The sequence below is a fragment of the Hippocampus bargibanti genome, linkage group LG11, assembly GCF_051943395.1.
Source record: "Hippocampus bargibanti isolate YZ-2025 linkage group LG11, ASM5194339v1, whole genome shotgun sequence".
Lineage (NCBI taxonomy): Eukaryota > Metazoa > Chordata > Actinopteri > Syngnathiformes > Syngnathidae > Hippocampus > Hippocampus bargibanti.
Window position 1 is genome coordinate 1,719,567 of NC_142744.1, and position 23,630 is coordinate 1,743,196.

General features: G+C 42.9%; 1 protein-coding gene across 3 annotated transcripts in view; it reads left to right on the top strand.

The window, feature by feature from the left end:
* Positions 1-23,630, top strand: part of chd7 (chromodomain helicase DNA binding protein 7) — a 79,860-nt gene that overhangs the window by 51,219 nt on the left and 5,011 nt on the right. For all 3 annotated transcript variants that reach the window (XM_089007863.1, XM_089007864.1, XM_089007865.1), the window contains exons 23-36: positions 1,640-1,839; positions 2,367-2,529; positions 7,233-7,322; positions 11,141-11,244; positions 13,244-13,373; positions 14,086-14,192; positions 14,290-14,728; positions 16,277-16,485; positions 16,593-17,396; positions 18,214-18,380; positions 19,360-19,620; positions 21,284-21,454; positions 21,544-21,765; positions 22,991-23,209. In XM_089007863.1, the coding sequence (XP_088863989.1) occupies positions 1,640-1,839; positions 2,367-2,529; positions 7,233-7,322; positions 11,141-11,244; positions 13,244-13,373; positions 14,086-14,192; positions 14,290-14,728; positions 16,277-16,485; positions 16,593-17,396; positions 18,214-18,380; positions 19,360-19,620; positions 21,284-21,454; positions 21,544-21,765; positions 22,991-23,209 (3,286 nt within the window). The remainder of the gene's footprint in view (positions 1-1,639; positions 1,840-2,366; positions 2,530-7,232; positions 7,323-11,140; positions 11,245-13,243; positions 13,374-14,085; positions 14,193-14,289; positions 14,729-16,276; positions 16,486-16,592; positions 17,397-18,213; positions 18,381-19,359; positions 19,621-21,283; positions 21,455-21,543; positions 21,766-22,990; positions 23,210-23,630) is intronic.

Genomic DNA, 23,630 nt, shown 5'->3' on the forward strand with positions numbered 1-23,630 from the left:
TAACTAATAGATAATCAGCCAGATAGCTAGCTAGCCGGCCAGTTACCTAATAGATAGCAAATAGATAGACAGCTCGACAACTAGCTATTTAACTAATAGATAATCAGCCAGATAGCTAGCTAGCCGGCCAGTTACCTAATAGATAGCCAATAGATAGCCAGCTCGACAACTAGCTATTTAACTAATAGATAATCAGCCAGATAGCTAGCTAGCCGGCCAGTTAGCTAATAGATAGTAAATAGATAGCCAGCTTGACAATTTGCTGTATAACTAATAGATAGCGAGCTAGCCAGCCAGTTAGCTAATAGATAGCCAATACATAGCCAGCTAGACAACTAGCTATACAACTAATAGACAGCTAGCTAGCCGACCAGTTAGCTAATAGATAGCCAGCTAGACAACTAGCTATACAACTAATAGCTAGCTAGCCGGCCAGTTAGCTAATAGATCGCCAGCTCGACAACTAGCTATATAACTAATAGATAGCCAGCCAGAATGTCCATTTTCATGGCTGACTTGACGTGAGGACCAACGGTGGCGCGCTAGCAAAACGCGGCCATTGTTATTGTTCCAGTCTAGCCTTGTTGCCTGAGGCTGTAGGACACGAGAAAAAAAAGTGTCTTACTTGGCGCTGTCCTGCTCGCGGATGGATGCTTGTCGCCTTTTCCCGTCCTTCATGTCAATCTCGCTCACTTGTACAAAATCCAAAGTAAGGTCAGCTCACATGGTTCAGGAAACACTGAAATGTAACAGTGGAGTGGTCCCCCCCCCCCCAACACATCTTACAGCTGGGGGGAAAAAACTGCCCTACATACAGTATTCTTAAAGGACAACCGACACAATTTTGTTGTTTCCTAACTTACGTCAGAAAAACGTTTGATAGCATCTAAAATACCCCAAACACGCAGGCTGATATTTTTAGTCAAAACACCAATAAAAATTACTTCAAGTGTCCCAAAACTGCCACAAAATGCGCTTGAAACTGGGCGGAATCAGAAAGTCCCGCCCCCCTTGTTCGTGACGTCACGTCAGGATACTCCTTCACAAACTGCCTTGCTCCAGAATCAAAACAATGACTTCAGAGAGTTCAGATTCGGAGAAGATGCTTTCTTGTTACTCATCCAGTTATGAATATGATTCAAATAGACACGGCAGTCACACAGCTGCAACACGTTAGCACTAGCTAGCAGGTCTGGGTCCAAAAACTTAGCAAGTCAGTGAGACTTGAAAGAAATACGTTAGCACTCGCTAACAGGCCTACGTTAGCAAACGCTAACAGGCCTGGTTACAAAAAAACAAGCCAGTAAAGGTCGCTGAGACACGACAGTCACACAGCAGCAACACGTTAGCACTAGCTAGCGGATCTGGTTACAAAAACATAGCAAGTCACTGGGACACGGAAGAAATACGTTAGCATTCGCTAACAGGCCTGGTTACAAAAACATAGCAAGTCGCTGAGAGCCGTCTTCATCAAGTTGTCCTCAACCGCATAAGCAAATTGATTACATTATTATGGGAAATGTTTCAGTTTTCAACCAGGCCAGTTTTCGAATGGCTTTCTGGAACGGATTATGGTAGAAAACCCAGATTTGACTGTTTTTCAATGTATGAAATGCTGACTTTTTTTTCTGTTATCAAGTTGGGGCAGATGGAGTGACATCCTGGCTCACGGCCGCTTCAAGCGCCCCCTGAAGGAGGCCGACGTGGAGACGATCTGCCGGGCGCTGCTCGCATACTGTCTGTTGCATTACCGCGGCGACGAGAACATCAAAAGCTTCATCTGGGATCTCATCACCCCAAGTGAAGATGGAACCACCAAGACATTGAGCAACCACTCCGGTAACCGTGCGCCGTATATAAGCTAGCATGTTATGAGTTGCGTTTATGGTAGCTATCTCGCTAGATAGCTATTTGCTATCTATTAGCTCCCTGGCCGGCTATCTAGCTTGCTATCTCTTGCCTATATAGCTATCTAGCTGGCTGGCTAGCTATCTAGCTTGCTAGCTATTAGCTATCAATTGGCATGCTAGCTAGCTTTCTATCTATTTGAGTTACTTCCAGGTTGAGTGAATGCTGGCGCGTGTGGCTGCCACCGCTCACCCACCTATTCTGTGACTGCAAAGTGACCTTGAGAGTTTTGAAAGGCGCTTCTAAATGAAATGTATTATTATTATTGTTATTGTTTTTATTATTATTATTATTAGCATAATTTATAACGGCCGTTATTAGCCAAAGTTGACAGGTATTTATTGATTTCATGACGCGGGCCGGATGAAAGTCGACCGGGGGCCGGATTTGGCCCCCAACCCGCACTTTGGACACACCTAGCTTAGCTTCTTCCCGTTTCCCCCTCTTTTTTTCACCAGGTCTGTCAACACCAGTGCCTCGAGGCAGAAAGGGAAAAAAGGGCAAACTCACTGCCCCGCCAGCCCCGCAGTCGCCAAGAGCTGATTGGCTGGCTAGCTGTAATCCCGACCATCTCCTACAAGAGGATAGCTACAAGCGACACTTGAAGCATCACTGTAACAAGTAGGTGACGGGTGTTGGCCCACGTTTTCCGCTATCCAACCGCCTGTTTTTCCGGTTTTCACAAACGTGCGTCATATCTGATAGCGGAAAAAGGCCTTTTACCCGCGTTCAAAAATTATTGCGAGCGTTTGTCCACTAGCTAGGCTTCTTCAGGGATGCATCTAGGCCCCGCCCTTTTACACGTTTTGACAGCCACTAGCGCCACTTTTCAACTCAGTATAGATATCAATTAGAAAATGGAGCAAGGTAGCCAGCTAGATAGATAGCTAGATAACGAGATTAGCTGGCTAATAGATAGCTTATAGATAGCAAATAGATAGCTAGTTAGGTCGCCAGCTAGATAGCTAGTTAGCAAATAGATATCAAATAGATATGTAGCAATGTAGCCCGCTAGCTAGATAATGGGATAAACTAGCTAATAGATAACTGATAGATAACTAGCGAACTAGATAGCTAATATGTAGCAAATAGATAGCTAGTTAGGTAGCCAGCTAGATGGCTAGTATAGATATCAATTAGAAATGGAGCATGGTAGCCAGCTAGATAACGAGATTAGCTGGCTAATAGATAACTAATAGATAGCTAGATAGATAGCATATAGATAGCAAATAGATAGCTAGTTAGGTCGCCAGCTTGATAGCTAGTTAGCAAATAGATATCAAATAGATATGTAGCAAGGTAGCCCGCTAGCTAGATAGTGGGATAAACTAGCTAATAGATAACTAGCTAGCTAGATAGCAAATAGATAGCTAGTTAGATAGCCAGCTAGATGGCTAGTATAGATATCAATTAGAAATGGAGCATGGTAGCCAGCTAGATAGATAGCTAGATAACGAGATTAGCTGGCTAATAGATAACTAATAGATAGCTAGATAGATAGCAAATAGATAGCTAGTTAGGTCGCCAGCTAGATAGCTAGTTAGCAAATAGATATCAAATAGATATGTAGCAAGGTAGCCCGCTAGCTAGATAGTGGGATAAACTAGCTAATAGATAACTGATAGATAGCTAGCTAGCTAGCTAATAGGTAGCAAATAGATAGCTAGTTAGGTAGCCAGCTAGATAGCTAGTATAGATATCAATTAGAAATGGAGCAAGGTAGTCAGCTAGATAGATAGCTAGATAACGAGATTAGCTGGCTAATAGATAGCTTATAGATAGCAAATAGATAGCTAGTTAGGTCGCCAGCTAGATAGCTAGTTAGCAAATAGATATCAAATAGATATGTAGCAATGTAGCCCGCTAGCTAGATAATGGGATAAACTAGCTAATAGATAACTGATAGATAACTAGCGAACTAGATAGCTAATATGTAGCAAATAGATAGCTAGTTAGGTAGCCAGCTAGATGGCTAGTATAGATATCAATTAGAAATGGAGCATGGTAGCCAGCTAGATAACGAGATTAGCTGGCTAATAGATAACTAATAGATAGCTAGATAGATAGCATATAGATAGCAAATAGATAGCTAGTTAGGTCGCCAGCTTGATAGCTAGTTAGCAAATAGATATCAAATAGATATGTAGCAAGGTAGCCCGCTAGCTAGATAGTGGGATAAACTAGCTAATAGATAACTAGCTAGCTAGATAGCAAATAGATAGCTAGTTAGATAGCCAGCTAGATGGCTAGTATAGATATCAATTAGAAATGGAGCATGGTAGCCAGCTAGATAGATAGCTAGATAACGAGATTAGCTGGCTAATAGATAACTAATAGATAGCTAGATAGATAGCAAATAGATAGCTAGTTAGGTCGCCAGCTAGATAGCTAGTTAGCAAATAGATATCAAATAGATATGTAGCAAGGTAGCCCGCTAGCTAGATAGTGGGATAAACTAGCTAATAGATAACTGATAGATAGCTAGCTAGCTAGCTAATAGGTAGCAAATAGATAGCTAGTTAGGTAGCCAGCTAGATAGCTAGTATAGATATCAATTAGAAATGGAGCAAGGTAGTCAGCTAGATAGATAGCTAGATAACGAGATTAGCTGGCTAATAGATAGCTTATAGATAGCAAATAGATAGCTAGTTAGGTCGCCAGCTAGATAGCTAGTTAGCAAATAGATATCAAATAGATATGTAGCAATGTAGCCCGCTAGCTAGATAATGGGATAAACTAGCTAATAGATAACTGATAGATAACTAGCGAACTAGATAGCTAATATGTAGCAAATAGATAGCTAGTTAGGTAGCCAGCTAGATGGCTAGTATAGATATCAATTAGAAATGGAGCATGGTAGCCAGCTAGATAACGAGATTAGCTGGCTAATAGATAACTAATAGATAGCTAGATAGATAGCATATAGATAGCAAATAGATAGCTAGTTAGGTCGCCAGCTTGATAGCTAGTTAGCAAATAGATATCAAATAGATATGTAGCAAGGTAGCCCGCTAGCTAGATAGTGGGATAAACTAGCTAATAGATAACTAGCTAGCTAGATAGCAAATAGATAGCTAGTTAGATAGCCAGCTAGATGGCTAGTATAGATATCAATTAGAAATGGAGCATGGTAGCCAGCTAGATAGATAGCTAGATAACGAGATTAGCTGGCTAATAGATAACTAATAGATAGCTAGATAGATAGCAAATAGATAGCTAGTTAGGTCGCCAGCTAGATAGCTAGTTAGCAAATAGATATCAAATAGATATGTAGCAAGGTAGCCCGCTAGCTAGATAGTGGGATAAACTAGCTAATAGATAACTGATAGATAAGTAGCTAGCTAGATAGCTAATAGGTAGCAAATAGATAGCTAGTTAGGTAGCCAGCTAGATAGCTAGTATAGATATCAATTAGAAATGGAGCAAGGTAGCCAGCTAGATAGATAGCTAGATAATAAGATTAGCTGGCTAATAGATAGCAAATAGATAGCTAGTTAGGTCGCCAGCTAGATAGCTAGTTAGCAAATAGATATCAAATAGATATGTAGCAAGGTAGCCCGCTAGCTAGATAGTGGGATAAACTAGCTAATAGATAACTGATAGATAGCTAGCTAGCTAGCTAATAGGTAGCAAATAGATAGCTAGTTAGGTAGCCAGCTAGATAGCTAGTATAGATATCAATTAGAAATGGAGCAAGGTAGCCAGCTAGACAGATAGCTAGATAACGAGATTAGCTGGCTAATAGATAGCTTATAGATAGCAAATAGATAGCTAGTTAGGTAGCCATATAGATGGCTACCTATTTGATTTGGTTCATTTGCTGAAAACTAGTTCGTATGCCAAGATTATATTCTGGCGAATTTACTGTCTGTAAAGCGAAAAGTTTGTAAACTAAAGCGTTCGTAAACTGAGGTATTAGTTTACTTTAACTTTATCAACATCTCTGCAAAAGTACGCACCTAACGTGGCCATGTGACAGGCAAGGCAGGCAAAACCTGTTGGAAGTCGGTGAAAGGTGTACTCGCATACACCCACAGATTATATGCAATATATGTACGTGCGTGTATACCCGCGCGCGAATTCGGTGGGGGGTGATTATGTGGTGCCATCTGCTAGGCTGGAGCAAAAGTGTCGTGTGGCTAATCAGGCCTGGCACATTGATGGATGAGCATAGAGAGGCTGCCAGCAAACACCCGCACGCGCACGTGCTGCTACTTGCGATGCTATTGGTGCGCACGTACACTCGCTCGCTCTACGGAATTAGGATCATGTTACTTCCTTTATGCCCTTCCCCCCCCCCCACCATGCTGCAACTTTGTCCTCTGTTCATTTTTTCCCCATTCGCTCACCGCAACCACGGCTCTGCTATTAGCCATTTACAGTGAGACCTCAACTTACGAACTTAATTGGTTCCCAGAGAGAGTGTGTAAGGCGAAAAGTGTGTATCTCGAAAAAATTTTTCCCATAGGAAACCATTAAAATGGGAATAATCCGTTCCCGGTTTTCCATAAAATATACTTTTCAACTAATTAAGCCTTAAACTACACACAACATACCTTATTCTATGTATAATAAATGTGCTATTGTATTGTAATGAAAGAAATACACTGCATTGTATCATAAAGTCATTTTATTTGCATTTGTGATGGTCATTGATAGCTTGATGGAATGGCGTTGGAGGTCAAAGGGAATTGCTGTTTGGAAAGAGAGGCGCATTGCATGACGACTGTAATTAAAGAAATAAACTGTGCTGTAAAATAAAGTTTTATTGACCTTTTTGATGGTCGTTGATGGCTCATGGAAGGAGAGTCACCTTCCATAAGGACTGTTGGTAACTTAACCTCTGGTGCTGTTCGGTCGTGTGCTTCCGCCGAAGATCACTCCGCCAGCCGTGGTGGGTGTGTATTATGAAAATAGTGCTTATTATAAGGTTTAATTTTCAGAAATTTGAAGTTTGTAAGACGAAAAGTTTGTAAGATAAGGTGTTTGTAAGTTGAGGTCTCACTGTCTTTATTGTTTATTATGAAACAATTAGCAAGCATCGTGGAATTTCGTGGGCCTTGATTTTAACTGTAATGTAATGGATTAGCCTGTTAGCTGAATAGAAAGAGAGCTAGCTAGCTAACTCACTCACTAGCTAGCTTGGTTGCTAGTTAGCTTGCTCGCTAGCTAGCTAGCTTGGTTGCTAACTAGCTAGCTAGGTCGCTAGCTAGCAACCTAGCTAGCAGCGACCTACTTAGCAGGTCGGTTGGGGTGTGTGGGAGGGAGAGGGCAATCTTTGACGACCATTTTGTGGTAAACCCCCTCCCCCTCGTGTCTGTTAGGGTGTTGCTAAGGGTGAGAATGCTGTATTACCTGAGACAGGAAGTCATCGGCGATCAAGCAGAGCGCATTCTGGATGGAGCCGACGGCAGGTTGGTACCCTTTTAAATTGATTGAAAAGCACTCTTGAATTTATATAAATAAAGTTGTCTTCATGGTGTCACATTTATAAATCCTCGTTAGCATCATGAAATATATCGGGCGGCTAGCCGTGCTAATTCCATTGGATGTAGATTAGATGAGATGAGCCTTTATTTGACATTTTAACAGCAGCAAAAACAAAATACAGGAGCTGCTGTAAAGGTAGCCACTCACGCGGCGCCATCTTGAAGTCAAAAACAAAATAACAAGTACAGGTAACATCCGATTTACAACCGGCTCGACTTACGACATTTAGCCTCCGAGTCTCTATTCAACATTTTGAATGGATTTCAACTTACGACCATTTCAATTTACGACCGTTTGGTCGGAACGGAACTCGGTCGTAAATCGGATGTTACCTGTAATATGACAAGACACAGACAATCATTCAATCGTGAACACTTTTTGCACCCTCTTGGTTGTATGAATCTGTTCTAGATGAAATAGGAGAGGATCAAATCGTCCTTTTCACCAGTGGAACAGGGACATCATGATGAAATGTGCTTGTTTGCTACATGCTAAGTTTTTCAAAGCAAACACGAAGCCGTAGCATCCATTGACCAAAAGAGATTGTCTCACATCTCCCGTTCCACGTCAATCCGCTTCAATTCCAAGCCGCGACCGTTCCACATCAGCCTTTCTTCTCATCGGGGAGGAGATTTTTCATATTTATAATGAATTCGAGTCATTGCAAAATGAAATCCACTTTGTTCTGGATTAGTTGCGGTCACATATCTGATGAGAAAATTGAAACGGCAGATTATGGTCTGTGGAGGCATCTTGACAGTAAGGCTGCCAAAGGGTTATTTATGACCGCAACATGAATTATTACTCGAGTGTATTTTTGTCTCTTGGAGTGACCTTCTTGGCAGCTTCCGTTTCTGAAACGAGACCTCTGTAAATTGCATGTTATTTTTTTCACCCGTTTCGGTTTCGATGAGCCACTTATCAATTGACATTCCGTCGTCAATCTTTTGCTCTCTGATCGCCATCCTGGATTCTACACTCATCCTCCTTCTCTTTTATCATCATATATTACTATTATTTTTTTACTGCACCTTCCTTCTCCTCATCATACATTTTATTTTATTAGCTATCTACTCGCTAGCTAATAGCTTTCCCCAGCTATTTTCTAGCTATTAGCTATCTATTCGCTAGCTAATAACTATCTATTCGCTAGCTATTTGCTATCTATTCACTAGCTATTAGCTATCTATTCGCTAGCTAGCTTGCTATCTATTTGAGTTACTTTGGGGTTGAGTAAACGCTGGCGCGTGTGCCTGCCGCTGCTCACCCACAGAAAAAAACTTATCCTGTGACTGTAAAAGTAACCTTGAGAGTTTTGAAAGGTGCTTAGAAATGAAATGGATGATTATCATTTTTATTTTTAGTTTTAGTTTCTTTAATAATAATTAATCATAATAATAATTAATTTCATTCTCAAGGTCACTTTACTTTTATTAGTTTTTCTGTGGGTGAGCAGTGGCAGACACACACTCCAGCGTTCACTCTACCTGAAGGTAACTCAAATAGATAGAAAGCTAGCTCGATAGCTAATAGCTAGCTAGACTGATAGCTAGCCAGCTATATCGCAAATAGAGAGCTAGCTAGCTAGCTAGATAGCAAATATATCCGGGTTGAGTGAACGCTAGCGCGTGTCGCTGCCGCTGCTCACCCGCAGAAAAAATATCCAGTGATTGTAAAGTGTCCTTGAGAGTTTTGAAAGGCGCTTATAAATGAAATGTATTATTATTATTATTAAATAGAGAGCTAGCTAGATAGCTAGCCAGCTAGGTAGCAAATAGAAAGTTTATGTTTATATAATTATATTATTATTAATTACTGCATATACTCCATTTGAACCTATTTAATATTCTTTTTTGATTTATTTGATTTTGTACAGCGTAGCCGGTGCCGCGATTGATAGCACGGGTGGCTAATATGTGACAATACTTCCCGAGCGACCCGCTTCGCAGATGCCAAAATACAAAATCCTCGATTATGGAAGGAGACGCGATCGAAACAATGGAAGCAAGAGAAACAGAGGGTGACAACGCGGGGAAATTGTGCCTTATCTCAGAGAACAGCAGCATGTTGGCAAAACACGCGCGAGGGTGCGCCAATCCGGACGTGCTAAATCCCTTTGGCATATGTTGGCACCATGGCATCCCTTATGCCCGCTCTTGCTTTCTCTCACTTGGAACACGCGCATGGCTACGGGAAAGTAACCAAGACACAGTAAACATGCTACACATTGTAAACGCATTCATATCTAGAGGAAAAGGCTAGACCATAATATCCAAAGTGCGGCCCGGGGGCCAAATGCGGCCCATGGTCAATTTTCATCCGGCCCACAGCCTCTGTCATAAAATCAATAACGTCCGGCCCACATGTAAAACAAACACAGGTAACATCCGACTTACGACTGAGATCCGTTCCGACCAAACGGTCGTAAGTCAAAATGGTCGTAAGTCGAAATCCATTCAAAATCTTGAATAGAGACTCGGAGGCTAAATGACTTGCAAACCCCGCCCCCTCTGGTGCCATCACATGGTTGATTGCTGTGCGAGAGTGAGATGCTGGCTGGCTAGCCAAAAATTGTTGTACGCGTTGCCGGCCTGCTAGCGCGTTGCGGTGCCAGGCGTAGAATTAATAATAACATTTTAAAAATAGGGTCTGGAGGTCGTGGTCGTAAGTACGGGTGGTTGTAATTCGAGCTGGTCGTAAGTCGGATGTTACCTGTACATTAGGTGGTAGTGCTGTTACCTGCGTGTGCTAAATGCTGCCATCTAGAGGCTCAATTAGGAACAGCAAATTTGTATAATGCTAATAAATAATCATCATTATCATCATCATAATACATTTAATTTATAAGCGCCTTTCAAAACTCTTAAGGTTACTTTACAGTCACAGGTTTTTCTGTGGGTGAGCAGCGGCAGTCACACGCGCCAGTTTTCACTCAACCCAGAAGTAACTCAAATAGATAGAAAGCTAGCTAGCTAATGGATAGCCAATAGATACCTAATAAGATAGCCAGGTAGATAGCTATATAAGTAATAGATAGTTAGCGAGATAGCTAATATATAGCAAAAAGTATAGGAGCCCCGCAATTTGCCAAAATGGCGCTTTTCAAAATTTGTAAAAACTATTCAAAAGTGGCGACAATCAACAAAAGAACAATTACTTCTGTTCAACTGTTACATAAAAGTTAGTAATACATTTTCATTTTTGATATGCATGTTTTAAAATAAGCAAATTCCATGCTTAACTCATTCACTCCCAGACGTGCAACAATGTGTCCACTCCAGTGCCAGGGTTTTTGTCATTTTCACCCGAATTCCTGGACCCGCAGAATATTGAGTTTTAGGACTACATAAACATTCAATTCCGCGTAAGAAACCGTAGACTCTCTTCTTTCATCAAAAAAAAAAAATAGTTAATTCCTAAGTTATATGGGTCTGGAGTTGTCTGAGCTTGAAATGGGGGCAGATGTCTAAAATACAATGCAATACATACATATTGGTTTATATAGCGCTTTCACAACAGCTGAAGCCGGAACAAATGGAAATGCTGACCCCTTGTGGAAGGGGAAAAACATAGCCAGAGGTCTGACCAGCGCTTTATCGGCACCCCCAGCAAGAAAATACAAAACCCGAAGAAATTCGGGAATGTTGCTCAGTCATATTTTCAAATTCCCGAATGAATTAGTGAATGAGTTAATTTTGACTTGAGAAATCAGTAACTTGATGCACTTTTCTCTCTTCCACAGTGAGTTGGATGTGTGGATTCCACAAGCGTTCCACGCGGAGGTCCCTACAGACTGGTGGGACACCGAGGCGGACAAATCCCTGCTCATTGGGGTCTTCAAACACGGTCAGAAACCTTATACTACTGACACTTTTTTTTAGTGTACAGTGATACCTTGGCTTACGAACTTAATTGGTTCCCAGACAGAGTCCCAAAAATTAATTTCCCATAGGTAACCATTAAAATGAGAATAATCCGTTCCCAGGTCCCCATAAAACATCATTTTCTAATTTTCTAAGCCTTAAAACGACACGAAATATACCTTAGTTTATGTGTAATAAATGTGCTATGGTATTATAATTAAACAAATAAACTATACTGTATAATAAAGACATTTTATTGAACTTTGTGATGGTCGTTGAGGACTTGATGGAATGGAGTGACCGCTCCAATCCAATCCAATTAGGTTCTGTTTAGCTGGCATTGATAGCTTTTTGCATCAAGTGTACAGATGGCTTGTGCGGGTTATTTTTGAAGCCTGATTGATGGGAATTTTAACCTTGCAATCTACACTCTGCCTTTGAACTATCAAATTTGAAACGAGTCCAAATTTCACTGTTATTTTAATCGATTTTTGTCACTCTCGGTCTGTCGTGTGCCTGTCTCTTTCATGTTTAAACCACCTCCCCTCACTGCTGTGTTCTTGGCCAATCACGTGGCTTTAACCGAAAACGGGGCGGGGAATAGAGGTCAAAAACAGTCGGCTGCCATTTTGTTGCTAGAAGAACGGGCTCGTTCGCGAACGTCATTGATCATTGACTCACTTATACGTGGGTGCGTCTTATATATGGAAAAGGTTTGAAAATACACCATTTGTTTTGGGTGCGCCTTATACGCCAGTGCGCCTTTTATATGGAAAAAAGTTTGGCAATACGCCGTTTGTTGGGGGGTCTTATATAGCGTTGCGTCTTATCTATGGAGAAAGTTTGAAAATACACCCTTCGTTGGGGGTGCATCTTATATATGGAAAAAAAGTTTCAAAATACACCATTTCTTGGGGGTGCGCCTTATATATGGGAACAAGTTTGAAAATACAGCATTTGTTGGGGGTGCGCCTCATATGGAAAAAAGTTTGAAAATACACTATTCGTTGGGGGTGCGCCTTATATATGGAAAAAAATTAAAATACACCATTCGTTGTGGGTGCGCCATATATACCGGTGCGCCTTATATATGGAAAAAAATGAAAATACACCATTCATTGTGGGTGCGCCTTATATATGGAAAAAATGAAAATGCACCATTTGTTGTGGGTGCGCCTTATATATGGACAAAATTGAAAATACATCATTAGTTGTGGGTGCGCCTTATATATGGAAAAAAATGAAAATACACCATTAGTTGTGGGTGCGCCTTATATATGGAAAAAAATGAAAATACACCATTAGTTGTGGGTGCGCCTTATATATGGGAAAAAATGAAAATACACCGTTTGTTGTGGGTGCGCCTTATACATCGGTGCTCCTTATATATGGAAAAAATGAAAATACACCGTTTGTTGTGGGTGCGCCTTATATGCCAGTGCGCCTTATATATGGAAAAAGTTTTAAAATACACCATTAGTTGGGGTGCGGCTTATACACCTGTGCGCCTTATATATGTGGGGGAAAAGTTTGAAAATACACCATTTGTTGGGGTGCATCTTATATGCCAGTGCGCCTTATATACGGAAAGGGTTTGAAAATACACCATTCGTTGGGGGGTGCGTCTTATACACCAGTGCGCCTTATATACGGAAAGGGTTTGAAAATACACCATTCGTTGGGGGGTGCGTCTTATACACCAGTGCGCCTTATATATGGAAAAACGTTTGAGAATACACCATACACTGTTGATGCACCTTATATGCCGGTGCGCCTCATACACTGGAAAATACGGTACATATGAGTAAATGCAGGTTGGGTATTCATTCAGTTTTTTTTTTTTTGTTTATCTGTGTAAAGAGCAAAGTGATTTTGGACGGGGGTTATGTTTCTGTCATTGTGATCAAATGCGTAGTTTGCGTGCATTTTATTTAGCTTTGAAGAATTGAGAGCCGATTGACGCTGTGTCATTCCCCCTTCAGGCTACGAAAAGTATAACTCCATGAGAGCCGACCCCAGCCTGTGTTTTTTGGAGCGGGTGGGGATGCCCGACGCCAAGGCTATCGCCGCTGAGCAGAGGGGCAACGATATGATGGTAGATGGCGTTGAAGGGTAAGGAAACGCTCGTCTTTGCTCACACTTCCTCTTTTTTCGCACACTCTTCCCTCATTGAAGGAAAAGCATTTTTTTTTTTTTTATATAAAACCAAAATGCGGCCCGGGGGCCAAATGCGGCCCGTAGTTAATTGTCATCCGGCCCACAACATTTGGCCCGAATGTAGAATGAATACATTGGGCGGTAGCGCTGTTACCTGCGTGTGCCAAGTGCTGCCATCTAGAGGCTCAAATAGCAACTGCAAATTTGGATAGGAGTCCTTGACTGAATGAACCCTTCCAATTTTCGAAAATGGTGATTTTCTAAATGTTTTAACATTTTCTAAAATGGCGACAATCAACAAAAGAACAATTACTTGTAGTCTGTGTAAGCTCTGTCGTTCAGGAGTGGTCCATCGATGAGAAGGTTTCCTCAAGCCGTCATCTGTACTTCTTTGAAGGTGTCGGACGTTTCGCATCTTATCCAAAAGGCTTCGTCAGCGAACGAAAATTTCTTGCTGGTAGCAGCTAGCTAACAGCTAGCTGGCTAGATAACTAGATAGCTAATAGATAGCCTGCTAGACCTAGCTAGGTAGTTAGGTAGCCAGCCAGCTAAATAGCTAGTCACAGAAGAAAAAAAAAATTCTGAGGGTGAGCAGCGGCAGCCACACGCGCCAACATTCACTCAACCCGGAATAAGACTGATGATAGTCTTTGCATGCCTCCCACAGTGAGGACGAAGATCCCGAATATAAGCCGCTTCGGATGCCTTTTAAGGACGAAATGGACGACTTTACCAACTCTCCTCTGGATGACATCGGTGAAGGAGAAGCAGAAGGTATTATATCATAACATATATCAGCATTTATTTATTTTTTTATGTTTTTTATCCAAAAGGGTAAACAAAACCAACATATTCCCCCCCCCCATTGAAGGTAAATCAGATGAAAACTGCCAAGGCGCGCCCGGCGACGGTGGCGTAGGCTCCGCCTGCTCCAACGAGCGTCTCTATTGGCCGGCCGCCTCGGCTCTGACGGCCCGCCTTCGCCGCCTCATCACCGCCTACCAGCGTTCCAACCGCAGAGAGCAACTTCGCCAGGAGGCCCTCAACCGGCCCGACGGGCGGCGAAGGCGGCGCCGGGATTTCCTTCCGAACATCGCGTTGGTTCCAGAGGCGGCGTCGGGAGGAGGGGGCGGAGCCTATATCCAAGATCCGGCGACGGTGTTCATGACGGATGGATCGTCGTACATCACTCAAGGAGGAAGTGCTTATTTTGCCAAAAGTGGGCCATATATGAGCGAGGAGTCGCCGGGGATGAACGCAAGCGCCCTCATGACGGATGGAGCCATGTACTATAAGGAAAGGAGACAAAGGTGAAAGACTTTTAGACGTGAAATTGACGTATTTTCCCGTGTATAACGCGCACCCGAAAGCCTTGATTGTCTTGAAAAGATGACCGTGCACCTGAAGTTATATTTAGCCACAACGGGTTTCGCAACTGTTGTGGCGCACCCAGCACCACCCCTTATACGCCGGTGCGCCTTATATATGGAAAAAATTGAAAATACATTCATTGGGGGTGCGCCTTATATATGGGAAAATACGGTATATTTGGAAAATGTTTTTTCATTCGTTGGAGGTGCGCCTTTTAGCCCGGTTTGCCTTATATATGGAAAACGTTTGATAATACACCATTTGTTGGGAGTGCGCCTTATACTCCTGTGCGCCTTATACATGGTAAAATACGGTATATTTAGAAAACATTTTTTTCATTCATTGAAAGTGCGCCTTATAGTCCGGTGCGCCTTATATTGGGAGGGAAATTTTGAAAACACACCATTCATTGGAGGTGCGCCTTATACTCTGGAAAATACGGTATTTTTGGAAAAGTATTTTTTTATTCATTGATGGTGCACCTTATAGTCCAGTGCGCCTTATATATGGGGGGGGGGGGTTTGAAAATACATTATTCATTGGAGGTGCGCCTTATACTCTGAAAAATACGGTATTTTTGGAAAACTTGTTTTCATTCATTGGAGATGCACTTTATATTCCGCGGCGCCTTATATATGGATTTTTTTTGAAAATACATCATTCATTGGTGGTGCGCCTTATACACCGGTGCGCCTTGCACGTGGGAAAATACGGTATATTTGGAAAATGTTTTTTCATTCGTTGGAGGTGCGCCTTTTAGCCCGGTTTGCCTTATATATGGGGAATAAAATTTGAAATCCACCATTCAATGGGGGTGCGCCTTATACTCTGGAAAATCCTGTATTTTTGGAAAACTCTTTTTATTCATTGATGGTGTGCCTTATAGTCCGGTGCGCCTTATATATGGGGGGAATTTAAAAACACACCATTCATTGGGGGTGCGCCTTATGCTCTAGAAAGTACAATATTTTTGGAAATCTTGTTTTCATTCATTGAAGGTGCGCCTTATAGTCCAGGGTGCCTTATATATATAGGGAAAAATGAAATCCGGTATTTTTGGATAAGTATTTTTATTCATTGATGGTGTGTCTTATAGTCCGGTGCACCTTATATATGGGGGAATTTTTGAAAACACACCATTCATTGGGGGTGCGCCTTATACAATGGAAAATACAATATATTTTGAAAACTTTTTTTCATTCATTGAAGGTGCGCCTTATAGTCCAGGGTGCCTTATATATATAGGGAAAAATGTAAGATACACCATTCATTGGGGGTGCGCCTTATACTCTGGAAAATCTGGTATTTTTGGAAAACAATTTTCATTCATTGACGTGTGTGCCTTATTGTCCGTGGTGCCTTATACATACAGTACATGGGGACATTTTGAAACCCCACCATTAATTGGTGGTGCGCCTTATACTGCCTAAAATACGGTCAGGCTGTGTGACACGTATCATATTTGCATGCCTTTGTTTCCCCTCCAGATGGACCCGCCGCGAGGAAGCCGACTTTTACCGCGTGGTGTCCACGTTCGGCGTCGTCTTCGACACCCAACGTCAAAAATTCGACTGGACGCAATTCCGAGCCTTCGCCCGACTGGACAAAAAGACGGACGAAAGCCTGGAGAAATATTACTATTCCTTCATGGCCATGTGCAAACGCGTCTGTCGCATGCAGGTCAAAACGGACACGGGTGAGGCGGCTCGGGAACGGCGCCATTTTATTTTTTTTTTCCGTCGTCTTGAAAAACAATCGGGCTTTTTGTCCTACTTGTCCTTTTTTTTTTTTTGTCCTCCTCAGAACTTCCCGACCCGACGCTGATCATCGACCCCATCACGGAGGAACGCGCTTCGCGCACGCTCTACCGCATCGAATTGCTGCGGCGTATCCGAGAGCAAGTGGTCCCCCATCCGCTTCTTTCCGAGCGCCTTAAACTCTGCCAGCCCGCCCAAGACCTGCCGGATTGGTGGGAATGCGGCCGCCACGATAAGGACCTCCTGAACGGCGCCTCCAAACACGGCGTCAGTCGAACGGATTATCACATCCAAAACGATCCCGCCTTGTCGTTTCTGGAGGCCCGCCGCCGTTTCACCGCCCGGCGGGGGAACCCGATCGGCGCCGGAGAGGTTTTCAGAAGCGGCGCGGGGACGGCCGATAGTAGCCCGCCGGCTCTTGCGGCGCCCGCCGAGATGGCCGGCGTTGCCGTTTCTGCCGAAATGGCCGCCGGCGTGGTTGAGGTGGAAGGAACGCGGGTGAAAACGGAGGATGAAGCGGCTCGGGTAGCGATGGAACCCGAGGACCAGGAGCCCAAAACGGCATCGCCTGAAAAAATGGAGGAGGTGGAGGTTAAAGACGTGGCGTCTCACTTGGACGAGGCCGAAAAAGAGACGAGCGAGACGGTAAAAGACGACGCGGGACAAGAAACCGAGGTGGTATCGAAAGACCCCGAAGACCCTCAAGCACAAACTAGCCACGACGCCGCCACGGAGGACGAAGACCGAGTGGACAACAAGTCTCCAAAGTCCCCCGATGCAGAGAAAAGTCCGGAAGAGGACGAAAGGATGGACGAAGACGACAAATCGGAGAAATCGTCCCAGGCTGAAGGTGGGGGGGGGGGGGGGGCGGAGTTAACTTGATTGCGCAATACCAAAGTACAATTGCCAAATCCATTTTTATTCATAATAATAATACATTTCATTTATAAGCGCCTTTCAAAACTCTCAAGGTCGCAGGTTAAGTTTTTCTGCAGGTGAGCAGCGGCAAGCCATACGCGCCAGCGTTCACTCAATCCGGAAACCACTCAATTATAAAGAAAGCTAGCTAGCTAATAGATAGACAGCTAGCTAGGTAGCCACATAACTAATAGCCAGCTCGATAGCTGGCAAGCTAGCCAGATAGAAAATAAATAGCCAGCTAGTTAGCTAGCTAATAGATAGACAGCTAGCTAGGCAGCTATATAACTACTAGATAGCTATTGAGCCAGCTAGATAGCTAATAATAATAATAATAATAATAATAATGCATTTCATTTATAAGCGCCTTTCAAAACTCTCAAGGTCACTTTACAGTCATAGGATATTTTTTCTGTTGGTGAGCAGCGGCAGCCACACGTGCCAGCGTTCACTCAATCCGGAAACAACTCAAATAGAAAGAAAGCTGGCTAGCGAGCCAATAGATAGCTATCGGGATAGCCACCTAGGTAAATACTGTATATAATAGATCCCTAATAGATAGCTATCAAGATCAAGATAGCTAGCTAACTGTTTAGCTTTTTAGTTGTTTTTTTTTGCTGTAAAAGTTGGTGAGCAGGGTGTGGAGGGTCTAATCAGATTTTCCGTGCATTTCTTTGGATTCTTGCAGTGTGCAATTGTCAAGTTGCTTTTAATTTAGCTCAAAATAGAACTTTTCCTTTTTTTTTTAGCGGGCACCGTGTCTGAGCAGAAGAACTTTGACGAGGAGAGCATCGCATCTTTGAGCACGTCGGCTCGGGATGAAACCAGGGACGGTTTTTGCCCCGACGACTTGCCGGAAATGTACGCCTTGCAGGCCTTGCAGGACAGAACCTTTGCCTTCACCGTGTGGCCCAAGGTTAGTCGTGTGAAATTTCGAACAAATCCGTTTTCTGGAACGGATTATGATTAAAAACAAATCCAGGTTTGATTGTACAGTGATATCTCAGCTTACGAACTTAATTGGTTCACAGAAAGTGTGTGTAAGGTGAAAAGTTTGTCTGCCAAACATTTATTTCCCATAAGAAACCATTAAAATGAGAATAATGCGTTCCCAGATCCCCATAAAACGTAATTTTTTTTACAAAATAAGCCTTAAAACTACACATAATATACCTTATTTTATGGATAATAAATGTGATATTGTATTGTAAAGAAAAAAATTAACTGTACTGTATAATTAAGTCGTTTTATTGGCCTTTATGATGGTCGTTGATGTCGTTGCCTCTTGATGATATCCGAGTGAAGTTGCCGTGCTTTCTCGGCGATAATACCCTCACTCACACTGTCCCCTGATAGCTGCATTTCATTAATCCAAATCAACAGAAGTTTTTCAACCTCTTCTATTGCCTGAGACCGTTGCTTAGAAAACACACAAACACCCTTAGCCACATGTAGCAATGGTCGACTTAGCATACTGCTACTGGGACGCTAATTCACACAAACGTTGGTGGTTTTCGATGGTCTACTTCTTCTGCTCGACTGTCATTTTCTTTTGTGTCCCCTAGCCTGTGGTGGGGTCTTTTTCGGTCCTAGAATAGAAAAAAGTACTCCACTAGATAACGAACCACGTCTGCACTCAAAGAAAGGTGGTCATGAAAACTAGTCCGCCAGCTACCGTGGCGCCGTGTGGTTTGGTCCGTCCGCCGAAAACTAGTTTGTGTGCCAAGATCATATTCTCGTAAATGTAATGTTCGTAAGGTGAAAGTTCGTAAAGTAAAACGTTTGTAAGCTGAGGTATCACTATATTTCCTTTTTTTTGGCTGATTTTCACCTGTGCTATTTGAAAACACACCGTCACCATCCATCCACAAATCAAGCTTTTATCCATCTTCCAGGATCGAGTGATGATCAATCGCATGGACAACATCTGCGAGGCGGTGCTGAAGGGCAAGTGGCCCGTCAACCGACGCCACGTTTTCGACTTCCCTAGCAACCTGTTGCCGGGTCACACCGCCGCCATACCCGCCGCCGCCGCCGCGGTGGTGCCAACCACCGAGAGTCCGTTGCAGAGACCGAGTTTGGGCGAGCTGACCATGACCGGGATCCACAGCCCTTATAGCCGAATGGAGGAGAAAACGCTTTCGGCGCATGTTCACGTGAGTTCTTCTCCGAGACGTTCGCTCGGACTTTGCAAGTTTGTCTTTTACGGCCTTTCATGACCGACGCCCAACCTCTACCAAGCTATTTATTGCGAGTATATGCAAATGGAAGTGATCCATTAGTAAAACACGCTCTTCTTGATTTGAATACCACAACCATAGGACATCCCATGTGTCAAGCACCAACATCCATAAACCAACAGAACGTAGACATTTTAATGGTTTGTCTTTCCACGAACTGATCGATGTGTAACCTAGCTAATGAGCTCTTACTGCGAAGGAGTTTACCAAATCCTAAATTCCACCCAAGGCCAGATCTCCTTCATGAAGATGACAGTTCAACAAGCTGTGTTTGTTCACCTCAGATTGACCCCAGATTTTTCGTGCTTCCATTGCGGGCCTTGTGTTACAACAGCATGAAATTTCTATATGATAACTTTTATTCTGTCTATTCTCTATCAGTTCTTCAAATCAGGCCTTTGTTGATAACGGGAACCTTAATGTCTGTTTTTGCTAGATAGATAGCTAGTTATAGAGATAGAAAGCTAACTAGAGAGGTAGGTAGGTAGAAAGATAGGTAGGAATGTAGGTAGAAAGGTAGATCAATAGGTGGGTAGAAAGATAAGTAGGTAGAAAGAGGTCGGTAGGTAGGTAGATAGATAGGTAGCTAGCTAGATGGATAGATAGGTAGATAGCTAGAATGATAGGTAGATAGCTAGATCGATAGGTAGGTAGGACTGTAGGTAGAAAGGTAGATAGATAGGTAGGTAAAAAGGTAGATCAATAGGTGGGTAGAAAGATAAGTAGTTAGAAAGAGGTCGGTAGGTAGGTAGATAGATAGATAGATAGATAGATAGATAGATAGGTAGCTAGCTAGATGGATAGATAGGTAGATAGCTAGATCGATAGGTAGGTAGGTAGGAATGTAAGTAGAAAGATAGATCAATAGGTCGGTAGAAAGATAAGTAGGTAGAAAGAGGTCGGTAGGTAGGTAGATAGATAGGTAGCTAGCTAGATCGATAGATCGGTAGATAGCTAGATGGATTGATAGGTAGATAGCTAGATCGATAGGTAGGTAGGAGTGTAGGTAGAAAGGTAGATAGGTAGGTAAAAAGGTAGATCAATAGGTGGGTAGAAAGATAAGTAGTTAGAAAGAGTTTGGTAGGTAGGTAGATAGATAGGTAGCTCGCTAGCTAGATCGATAGGTAGATCGGTAGATAGCTAGATGGATAGATAGGTAGATAGCTAGATCGATAGGTAGGTAGGAATGTAGGTAGAAAGGTAGATCAATAGGTGGGTAGAAAGATAAGTAGGTAGAAAGAGGTCGGTAGGTAGGTAGATAGATAGGTAGATAGATAGAAAGATAGATAGCTAGTGTGACAGGTAGTTTGCTAGCTAGAAAGATAGATAACTAGTTCGAGAGATACATAGAGCGAGAGAGATAAATGGATAGCTAGGTCGAGAGATAACGAGCTAGTTAGAGAGATGGCTAGCTAGCTAGCTAGCTATAAAGCTAAATATCTAGCTCGCTAAATAGAGATGGTTAACAATGACATGATTGAGATCATAACATTTGACGGTTACTGTTCATGAAGAATGTTTACAGAATGACATAAATGTTGGGTTGTCGGAATTGAACCCGAGAGCTTTTGTGTCGCAGGACGATCCTCTAGGGCTGACGTTACCTCGCCAGAGGCGAAGAAGGAGAAGGAAGATCGAAATCGAGGCGGAGAGAGCGGCCAAGAGGCGCAACCTGATGGAGATGGTCGCTCAGTTGAGAGAGAACCACGCCACCTTGGAGTCGCAGAGTCACGCCATCGATCTTACCAAGGTGAACCGACCGCCTTCCCGCTACAATCCAGGAGGTCAAAGGTGAAAGGTCAACGGCACAAACTCAACCCGTTCGCTTTTGCTTCTCAGGATATCCACCATCAACGCAAGGCCTCTCCTTCATTGGCCGGCTTCCCCAATCCCTCGCTGAAGGCCCAAATGGAGCTGCTGCAGCAAGCCCCGCCCACCGCCGCCCACAGAGCCAACGGTTCGCTGGAAGCCGACCTGCCCATGATGAGGAGGCGGCGCGGGCGCAGGAAAAACGTGGAGGGCATGGAGCTCCTCTTTATGGGCAACAAAAGAGCTGGCGTGGTGGGTTTCGGGTTTTTTTATGCAGTGATACGGCGGCTAGCTAACGGCACTTTTCACCTTCCGAACGTTAAATTCGCGAGAATTTAATCTTGACGTACAAACTCTTTTTCGGGAAACACACGCAGCGCCACAATGAGTGATGTGTCGTTCGCGAACGAGCCGGTTCTCCTAACAAGGAGCTGAAAATGAACAAAAAAACAAAAGTGACAAAATAGATAGAAAACACAGTGAATTTTGGACTTGTTTCAACTTTGACAGTTCAAAGGCAGAGTGTAGACTGCAAGGTTAAAATACCCCATCAATCAGGCTCCACAAATAACCCGCACAAGCCATCTGTGATATTTGAAAAGAACATACAAGCAAGGGAACCAGCTATTCATGAAGTTTGTAGTGTGTCTTTTGCAACTAGCTATCTATCTCTCTAGCTAGCTAGCTATCTCTATAGCTAGCCAGTTACCTATTGCTCTAGCTTGCTAGCTATCTCGCTAGCTAGGCAACGACCTATCTCTCTACCTCGCTAGCCATCTACCTCTCGAGCTATCTACGCATCTATCTCTAGCTAGCTAGCTATCTAACTAGCTATCTATCTGTCAAGCTAGCTATCTCTCTCGCGAGCCAGATACATTTTGCAAGAGAACCAGCTATTCATGAAGATTCTAGTGTGTCTGCCTGCATCTGTTGCAACTAGCTATCTCTCTAACTAGCTATCTATCTCTCTAGTTAGCTAGATTTCTCTATAGCTAGCCAGTTACCTATTGCTCTAGCTTGCTAGGCATCGAGCTATCTTTCTACCTCGCTAGCCATCTACACTTGAGACACTAGATGCAAAAAGCTATCCATTCCATCAAGCCATCCACGACCATCACAAAGGTAAATCAAACGTCTTTATTATACATACATTTCTTTAATTACAATACATTTATTATACATAAAATAAGGTCTATTTTGTGTAGTTTTAATCCGAATCAGAAAAATCAGAAAACCTTTAATCGTCCCACAATGGGGAAATTTGCAGTTTAATGCTTATTTAGTTTTAAATTATGTTTTATGGAGACGTGGGAACGGATTATTCTCATTTTAATGGTTTCCTATGGGAAAGTATTATTTGGAATACACACTTTTCGCCTTACGCACACTTTCTGGCAACTAATGAAGTTGGTAAGCCAAGGTATCATTGTATTTTTTGTTTGCCGAATTCAAAATGGCGTTATGTCCCCCTTCTCAGGAGGACGCCGACGGCACCAAGGCGTCGTGTCTTCTGGAAGCGGGACAGGATTCCGCCCGCCGCCACAGAGCCGTGGCGGTTTCGGAGCAGAGCCCCAGCGAAAGATCTCTGGCGTCTGGTAGTATGGAGGATGAAGAGACCAGCGTTTCCAACAAAGAACTCGGGGAGTGGCTCAGGCAGCACCCGACCTACACCATGGACATTTCTGGATTGACGCCAGTACGTCATGGATTTCCTGGTTTTTGTTTTTTGGTTTAAATTTAAAAAACAACCGACACCATTTTTTTTTCTTAACTGATACACAAAGTATAACATTTTATACAGGATGTCAAACCGGTGTTAAACACTGCAAGAATCAAAACAAGGGCGCGGAAAATCTGATTGGACCCTCTGCACCCTGCTCACTACCTTTTCCATAAACTCCAGATCCATGCGCACCAAATCCAGCAGACATTTAAAGGACAACCGACACCATTTTTTTTGTTTCCTAACTGACACCAGAAAAATGTTTTATAGCATCTAAAATACTCAAAACATGCAGGCTGATATTTTTAGTCAAATGCAAAACACCAATAAAAATGATTTAAAGGACAACCGACGCCTCCGGACAAGTTGTGTCCATAATTTGTAAAAATCACTT